Genomic DNA, 9,695 nt, shown 5'->3' with positions numbered 1-9,695 from the left:
AGTATATAAGAGCCCATGTGATGTCAGAGCATCAGTCTCTTTACCCCTGCTCCCACCCATCGATTCTCCTCATCTTTATCCCAACCTTCCCACCCACTGCCCCCCACCCCTCGTCTTTTACTTCATATCATCTTTTTCCATCCTGTCACAGCCTCCTCAGACGTCACTTTGGCATCATGAGGCGAAAAGGTTTTTTGCGTCACGGGTTGGCACATTTGGTTTTGCGTCCTCATGAACGAACTCGGAGAGAGGTTTACTGTGGACTTGTCTCTGAGCGGGTGACGTGGGAGGAAACACAGATCAACCTTTCTGTCATTGCTTGAACAAAAAACAAAGCAATGTTCTTTGGAAATTAATGGATGAGTTTCAAACGAGTTGAACAGGTAGATTTCAGCAGCAAACTGACGCATCTCTAAGTAATCCTTCATACATCACTCAGTATTTCAGTTCAGTTAAACGTTTCTTAAGATTATTCTAAACAAACATTCACTGATAAAATGGTCTGTATAAAGACTTACTAACCTACATTTCCTTCATTTTTAGAAAATTTCTTAATTTACCTTAACATGGGAAATAATGCAGGAGTTTTTTTCCCTCTTTTTTATTAAAATATGAATAAAAAAATAAGAGAATACAGTAAAATATAGATAATACAGAATAATGCATAAATCCTTGCGGTTTGTTAAAAAACAAAGGTTTATAAAGAGTCCATAATAGCTGATATTTCACTGTTCTAGGTGCGCTGGTTGTGTGTTTAAACACAATGTTTCTTCTGTTCATCAATCTGGGCAGTTTAGGACTTCCCTGAGCATTAAAACTTCAATCTGAAAAACTCAAACGGAGAAAAGACAATTAGGAGAAATTTATTGATACAATTACTTTGTCTTTGGCGCTCAGACTTCGGCAGAAAACATAGAGTGTAATTTCAATAGATATGTATGAACAGGAGCAAAGAACAGGGCTGTTTCTTGGAGAGTGGCAAATCAAACGAGACCTAAGTGAGGATAAATCCTTCACCATAACCCTTTTACCATAATTATATCTGTGAAACATGGAGGAGTCTCTGTTATGCTCTGGGGGTGCTTTGCTTCGTCTGGCACAGGGTGTCTGAATCTCTGCAGGGTCCAATGAAATCTCCAGACTATCAAAGGATTCTAGAGAGAAAAGTGCTGCTCAGTGTCAGAAGTGGTCACGGTAGCAGATCATGGATCTTTAACAGGATAATGACCAAAAAATACACAGAAACAGCCGAGAATAGCTAAGAGGAAAGCAATAGATTGTGCTGATTCTATGAGCTCTGACATAAATCCTATTGAGCTTCTTTGAAATGAGCAGAAACATGGTGTCTGGAAAAGGCTCCCTTCAAACCTGAGACAACTGGAGGAGTTTGCTCATGAGGAGTGGACCCAAAAAGGAGCCTGAGAGGAGCAGAAGTCTCACTGACAGTTACAGGAACAGTTTGATTTCAGTGACTGACTGAAAAGACCCGAGCTCGTAACATCATAAATGACCCCTCACCCCCCCACCATGGACTGTTCTCCCTGCTGCCCTCGGGAAAGAGACTTCGTAGCATCCAATGCAGGTCCAGCAGATTCCAATGTCAAATTTATTTATATAGCACTTAAAAAACAGGCATAAAACTGCACCAAAGTGCTTTACAGGAAAGACAACAACACCAATTAACAAAACAGAATATAAAACACTGGTTCAAATAAAAGCTGAAGAATAAAAATAAGTTTTAAGAAGCGATTTAAAATGATCCAGGCTGTGGGCAGATTTAATTTGAAGAGATAAATGGTTCCACAGAATTGGAGCAACAACAGAAAAGGCCCGATCTTCTTTCCTCTTTAGTCGAGTCCGAGGAACTGTCAGTAATAGTTGATTATTAGAGCGTAGACTTCTTGAAACAGACTGGATTTTTAAAAGGTCTCTAAGATAAGGAGGAGCTAATCCATTTAAGACATTATAAGTTAATAAAAGAATCTTAAAATCTATTCTGTAAAAGACAGGCAGCCAGAGTAAAGAGGCCAGTATGGGCCTTATATGGTCACGCTTCCTGGTTCCTGTTAGAAGCCGAGCCACTGCATGATTTATCCATGCCTCTATATAATGAACTGCAATAATCCAACCGGGATGTAATGAAAGCTTGGATACTGTAAGTCCTTTAAAGTCCTTAAAACAGAAATAAGATTTAATTTTTGCTAAAATCTGCAGGTGATAAAAACTTGATCTAATAACAGAGCTAACTTGTTTATCTAGCTTTTAACAGCTGTGGAAAGTAAAACCAAGATTCCCAGCAGAGGTCTGACAAAACCGAGCTAAAGAACCAAGAATCAGATCTGGATTTGTAGCATGAAGACTCTGACTAAATAATATAACTTGAGTTTTACTTTAAGATGATTCAATAACAGTTTCTTCCCCACTGCCATTAGACTGCTGAATGTTTTGTAAAATGGGTTAGTGTATTGTATTGTATTATATTTTATCATTATATATATAAAAATGAAAATGTTAGAACTGTAAATTTAAAGTCATATGTTTATATTACTGTTTTCATATATATTTTTTGCTATTTTTCAAGGCTGCACTTTTACAAAAAGAAATTGTCTAGAGAGCTGTTCCAAATTAAATTTCTTTATGTTATACACATGTGTAAACAAAATGACAAATAAATCTGTGTACAGTAAGTCTAAGTCTTAGTCTGAAAGGTTGGGCAACAAAATACCAAGTTAAGGAAACCATCATTTTAGTCCAGACATGTTCTGAAAACTAATACCTGCTCTTCGTTTATTTATTTTTCATTCATTTCTGTTATTTTTCTCTCATTAAATGAAATTTTTGTCCACTTGTATCAGTTTAATGTCTCTTAAGTTGATTTGCTTCTTTTAAGTGGATAACCTGAAACCCTCAGCTTTTCTTTCATTTTTAGATGTTTTTATTTCTGTTGTAAGTCGCCTGTCTGGTTCAGTGTCTCCTACAGGTGGAAGGGGGCAGAGTTAGACAGGAAACACCTCCCTCTGTTGGGGCGGATAGAGTTGCAGCCGGGACACTTCACAAACTTTTTTTCTCACTGTCCAACTGAAACATTCCTACACAGTGTAGTGCGCGTCCTGCCATGCTTCTCAGGCTGTAGTTTTGGATCGCCTGGACTGTCTTTGTCTTCTTGCATTCCTGAGTCATGGCTCCGTTTGGAAAGAACTTCCTAAAGGCCCGGCTCAAGAACAGGTAACTCGATGAGACTGCGGAGAGTCACTTGAAACCTGCGTGTTTTCTGCTGGGAGAATGCGCTCGTTTGGAGATGGATTATTACGCAGGACGCAGCGCGCGTCGGATCTGTGCAGCTCCGAAAACAAAGCGGGTTAAGCTGCTGGGCTGTTGTTCAAGTGGAACAGAGGAAGCAATACAAAAGAGTGAAACAAATGTCTACATTATAATCCCGTTCAAGACAAATTATAAACCTTTGAGGATTAGAGGATAGTGGTGGGCTTTAATGGGAAGGATTTCAATCCTCTCCTTTTTAAAGGGTTTAAATGGATATGAGTTGTTTTTTTCTAACTTTGTTATGGAAATTACAGAAAAAATGTGAAAAGGCACCAGAAAAAGATTTAGGATGAGGTTAGAGTTTAGTATTGCTGATTCAGTTTTCTATGCAGCAATGAAATGTGAACTGGTGGCTCTCATTCCTTAGAAATTGTCTTACCTTTGACCTTCTCCTTCTCTGTAATTATAACACTTGCTTTCAAAACTGCAGTGAGTCACAAAAAAAGTCCTTGAAATTACAGAAGTTAGGTTCACCTAAATGTACCATTCATCTGGTAAACAATTTTTTTTTCTTTTTTTGCTTAAATTCTGACATTTAGGGGTTATCATTAACCTAAACATTTGATTAAAGTTTAACAGATGATAGTTTTCATTTGCTGTGTTGAATGGAGAACTGTATGGCTGAGAAAAGGTTCAGGTGTCGGAGCAAGAATCAAAGTTTGCATCCAGCTGTAGTTTAATTTACCAACAGTAGTAGTGTTAGTAATCTGAGTTTTATACACTGATAAAAGCAAACTTTAATGTAATCATTAAAACTGTTTTACTTTTATTTGCCTTTATCTGATTTAGGTTTTCATTAGATTTTTATTGATGATTATTATGGAATATTACAATCGATAGATTTAAAATGGTTACAACAAGAGATGTTCCACATTAAGCCATCAGCATGATGTCTGAGTGCTGCAAACGCACTGCAAATGCATAAATACCCAGAGAATACAAAAATTTGTGCAAACACAAAAATGAAACTAAGACACAAACGCACAGAAAATTATTGCACGTAGCAAAAACAACTGAGATCTAAGAAAAGCTGCATAGCTCCACAGGGGCAGAATGTTATCAGACCATTAGCAAAAATGTAGATGGGGTGTCTGCCAACAGGATGCTAAGAGAGAATTTAAAACACGTACGTTTTATTCTTTTTATCTTTAGAAATGCTTAAGCTTTCTAAGGATCCTGTTTTTCTCCTTAACTAAGGTCCTTTGATCATAGAGTGATGATATTCTCCCTTAGCGGTCTGCAGTACCGTTGCTATCCAGAGCTAGTTTTGCAGCTTGTCTTAACTTGTAGTTTGTACTCCCAGCACATTTACTTTGCACATGTTTAACTTATTAGCATATTTTATGTGTCTGCAGTGGGGTTTGAATTAGCAGTGCAGTTGCATAATTCTTTTTTTAACTTCTTTGATTTCAGCATTTCTCCTTTGCATATGTTTTTTGTTTGTGTTTGACTCTTTTTTGTGTTGGCTAAGTTCGGGTTTTTTTATCACTGTGCATGTATGTATTTGCAGTGCAATTGCACTTTTTCTATGTCTGCGATTGCAGCATTCTTGCTTTGCAGTGTTTTACCTTTGCATGGGTTTTGTGTTTTTGTGTTTGCAGTGCGTTTGCAGTGTGTTTGCACCCCTCGGTCACAGTTTATTTGTTTAGTTTCCATCAGAAAACATTGGAAACAATATAATCAATACATATAGTATGCTATGATCAATATTTGTAATGTTTCTGTTAAATTTTAATTTGTTTTTTATTAATTTCTAATTGATGCAAAAAAAATCTATAATTCCATAATGTGTAATACTTTTATTGACAATTTGGACAAAAAAAACTGAAAAAAAAAACATACATCAACATATTAAATATTTTATTGATGCCTTTTTTATCTAACTTGGTCTAACGTGTGAACATTAATCATAGGTCACTACAGGATAAAGTTACTTAAGGTGAAGCAACTTCTTTTCTAGTCTAAATCATAAAGTCATTATCAGAATTCACTGGCAATGACAATACAACATTGTTTTATCATCTTACTGTTTTTATGTCCCCCAGTAAAAGAGGTTGTTGTATAATTCAAAATGGCCCCACAGCTCTCTGCAGATCCATTAGACCTCCTTCAGTCTATTACTTTTACGACTAAAACAGGTCACGCTTTTTGAACCAGTGTCTCCAAAACCAGGAACTCAACATTAAGCCTGAAGAAATCCTTCTGCAGTGGGTTATGATTAATTCCCCTACATGATCTGTCCTGGCAGAACCTAAATCAGAAGAGAAGGGTAATCTTTTCATTACCTCCACTTATCAGAAAATCCTTTAGCCACAAAAGTCAACATTAAAAGACTTATTTTGACGAGGCTCTTATGTTAAATTACTGTTAAACTCTTTGACAGTGGCTCCATCAACTGACTGGATTTGTTTTTTCCAGCTCATCAGGCTCCTTACAATCTTTGATAACTTCAGACAGTCAGACTAAAGTCGCCTCTGGTCGCTTTCTTTTGTCGGTGTGTCTGCAGCCCACATGAGTGTGAGTGTGTGTTTTGCTCAGTAATTACCATCATACCACCTATAATTATGTGAAGTGTGTAGATTTGTAGATATGTCAGATGTTTGATTACAGAGACTGGCTCAAACTCGCATTAAGACGCTGAGCTGAGCAGTGAAACATTGAAACCTGTCACAGGATGAAATACAGCAGTCAGATGAGCCAGTCAGCTGACAGCTTTGGCAGAGCCTCGTCCAGGGCTCTAATAGTTGATGGAGACGTCTGGCGTTATGTAGAGGACTTCCCATGAAGTGTTTTCCAGCCGGTAGCATATGCAGGAGCAGAACTGTGTCTGATGTCCTCGAAGTGTTTGCCAGCCAGTGAGAAACGTGGCCAAGAGAATCTGCCTGCTATTGCACGGCACAGTAGCAGCTCCGCAGCACTGCGTTCAAGGCCAATTAGCAGCTAAAATAGCTCCGTATTTACAAATTAGCTGACAGAAGTAAACAAAAGTACTTTTTTTTTTGCACTGGAGGAAACTGGGAGCCAATTATCGTCTGCGCAAGCAAAACCTAATTTGGTGAGTCATAGATGTGAGGGAGACAGGCTGGGTGGGTGGGGGGTCACGGGGGCTTACAGAGGAAAGGAAGAGCAGAGAAGAAGGCTTGTGTTATGTCTCTCTGCTCACAGATCTCTTTCATAGTGGGACTCATCACAGAGATCGACACATCCAGATAGAGACGGGAGGTTATTTCCTCCACCATCCATCATCCTTTCTCAGATAAGAACCACAGGAAGTGTCTTCTCTCCAGCAGTTGGTTGTTCTTTCCAGTTTGTCCCTGGTTTGTTTTCTTCCATTATTTACAAAACAATCAAAGCATAACCTATAAAGTATTGATGCTGCCTAAAAAAACTCATGTAAGCAGTTTCACTTAAAGGAAAAGAATTCAAACTTCTGACAGTATTTAAAATCTGAAATGATTACATACGGTTCAATAAGGGACAACTGTTTTTAATTAAGAGTAATTTTCATTTGAATGTGCTTTACTGGAGGCATCCATGTTTGTCAAAGAACACTACTGCCACCTACTGGTTTGTGATGTCACAGTGCGGTATCGGCTGTTGAGCAAGTCCCAGTGCTGTATCTGGTGTTTGTCACAACGCGCTATTATCCAAGCTACATATTACGTGTTTATCCTCTGGCCAGTGTTTATTCAATGGCAAACCCTCTCTCTTCAATTTGGCAATCCAAAGACGAACCCGTCGGTTCATGAATCGGAAAGGTGAAATAACACATTTTGTTTTCACGTTTACCCGATGTATTACAACATCCAACTGCCATGCACGTGGGCATAGTCAGTTTAGCCCTGATGAATTTCAATGGTGAAGTCCTCTGGAAATCTTAAATATTGTTGTTGATTGTAGGTGTGTCTAGTCATTCCCACTGATTTTGCTTGTAAAGCGGGCAGAATGGAGCTAGGCCTACCTCACCGTGACATCACTGCTGGAAGATGTCAGGAGGGAGGGGCTACTAAATATGGGCAAAAATTCCCGCTCCTAGAATCAGTGATTCCGACAAAAATTATTGTTTTTATTTTTTTACTGAATTTTATTGAATTTTGCGTTTTACTAACGCAAAATTCAATAAATCATGATGAACGTATTAATTTTAGGTATAAATAATGATCCATTGATTATTCCTTGCTGATCAGACTTTTCTTTTAAAACACAGGAATGTAAACTGCTCTCCTTCCTTTTTTTGAGGGTTTTCTGTATGTAGATTCAGCATCAGCCCCCGATATATATATCTATATCTATAGATATATCTATAGATATAAATATATATTGCCACCATGACTCCACACTCCTTCTCTGCTCTTATGCTCCTCTAGGTTCTCTCCCACTCTCCCGTGGACCTGTTTCTGTTTCTCAGGTCTACTTTTGTCACTTTGTGTGAGGAACCTACCTGAGAAGTAAACTGCCTGTGATTGGCTACTTTTAAAACATGGTTTAGTGAGGTCATAATGAACAGACTCCCAGTCAATGTGATCATCAGCATAGTCTTAGTCTTGCCTGACCCTAAAACCTTTGTAGAATAGAAAGGGAACTTTTCAGTGGAGCTCAGCTTCAGGGCATCAGACCCAGTGGTGATTTTGATGCAGCTGTTATTTCAAGTTGAATGTTGCGTGTTATTCCAAAGGGAAAATTCGTATCGAAAATGAAATAAGAAATTCTCAAAAACATTTTATAATGTTTGAACTCTCACGTATTTTTATCTTTTCAAGTAAATTAGAGCTAATTTTCTGTAATATCGTAATAAAGAAAAAATGATCTGCTGTTACATGATTCCTGTCGTAAAAACATTTTGTTGAATTTTAAGTCATTATTTTAACTAATTCTGTGTAGCACTTTTATACTAGTTTCACTCTTCTAACCTCATCATCCAAGTTTTTCAAACATTAGGTTCATAACAAACTTTTTTATTGAATCTAGGAAGGTATTTCATATCATAAAAAAAAAAAAAGAAAATGAAAACAATCCACTGGACTCTGTTTCCAAGTTTGAAGATGTTTCGCTTCTCATCCAGGAAGCTTTTTCAATTAAATGTCAGAAATAGCATTGAGTTCGAGGTTTTATATAACCCAGGTTGTATAAAACTTCAAACTCATTGCTATTGTTTTAATAGCGATTTTTATTTTTTTATTTTTTTGGAATGACTATGACCTGGATGAGAATCTTCACCAGCGGTATTTTATATCCTTTTGGATGATGGTTTACAAACTAAATGTTTTTCCGCACCTCTGCTCCTCTGATGTAATGTTGTTGGCATTTGTGGGCTTGAACCAAAATGGCTCGTATTACCTGTTGACATTTGTAAGAACCATTCACCTCCACCACAAAAGAAATTCAATATCTTCATTGATCTTTTAGCTTTCTGTCCTGCACTATAATCAGGTGCTGGAACCATGACACAAATTACTATTGGCATTTCAGGAAGCCCTAAAGTTAATCCATACATTTGTATGTCTTTGACAATAAAGAGGACTTCAATCAAACGGCTTAAATGTCTGTGAACTTGAAGATCCCATTGAAGGTAAATGCATGTAAATGTCCATCATCTGTGCTCTGTTACAGTTTGAGCAATTACTACACTTTAAGGGATGGGGGGGGGGGGCTAGCCCCCAGCATCTAAACAAACAAAATTTCTCAAATAAGTACAATCATTTTTGGAGTATCTTTTCCACTAATTGGATAGATTTAACAGACATAACTTACTGTGTAATTATTTTTAAAAAACTAGGAAATTTTCAGTAGAGACAATTTTTTTCTTGAATCAGTTTGAAACTGAAAAAAAAAAATCTGAAATGGAAAAAAAAAACATTGAAAAGGCATTAAAAGGTAGAAAATATATCTCTTTGGTTTTCACATAAAAAAAAAACGTTATTAAACTTTAAAGCTGATTCACATCCATAATTTGCTGTCATTTCATTGTTTTCTTTGAGTAATAGATGTTTCTTTTAGCTTTCATGACTTGTGTGACATTTGTTATAATTGTGTCATACCTATCTAGAAAATAGAGGAAGAAAAAAATCTTTGGGCTTATTCTTGGCTCCAAGAATAGGCCCAAAGATATCGGCAGCACACGTCGCCGATCGGAAAGACTTGTGTCAAACTAATTAAGATTGGCCTTAGAAAACCATTATGAGTCGATCTCTTATTTTTAGTACAATACAAAAGGAACACAGGAAATATATTTAGTGATCTGTTTGCCCTGTTCAACATAAAGGCTAATAACTTCTCACAATACAATAATTGTTAGCTCTAAAACATTTTGAAATTGCACAGATTACAGGCTTTGGCCTAAAAATATTTATGTAAATGCTTGATTTGTAATGTAA

General features: G+C 37.1%; 1 protein-coding gene across 1 annotated transcript in view; it reads left to right on the top strand.

The window, feature by feature from the left end:
* The first annotated feature begins 3,058 nt into the window (after window positions 1-3,058).
* The window catches only part of rassf9 (Ras association (RalGDS/AF-6) domain family (N-terminal) member 9), an 18,451-nt gene continuing 11,814 nt past the window's right edge, over window positions 3,059-9,695 (top strand). The window contains exon 1 of the mRNA XM_015397971.1: window positions 3,059-3,225. Coding sequence (XP_015253457.1) covers window positions 3,179-3,225 — 47 coding nt within the window. The 5' untranslated portion in view covers window positions 3,059-3,178. The remainder of the gene's footprint in view (window positions 3,226-9,695) is intronic.

The sequence above is a fragment of the Cyprinodon variegatus genome, unplaced genomic scaffold (genome assembly GCF_000732505.1).
Source record: "Cyprinodon variegatus isolate N-32 unplaced genomic scaffold, C_variegatus-1.0 Scaffold901, whole genome shotgun sequence".
NCBI classification, from domain to species: Eukaryota; Metazoa; Chordata; class Actinopteri; order Cyprinodontiformes; family Cyprinodontidae; genus Cyprinodon; species Cyprinodon variegatus.
This window is presented reverse-complemented; position numbering and strand designations above follow the sequence as displayed.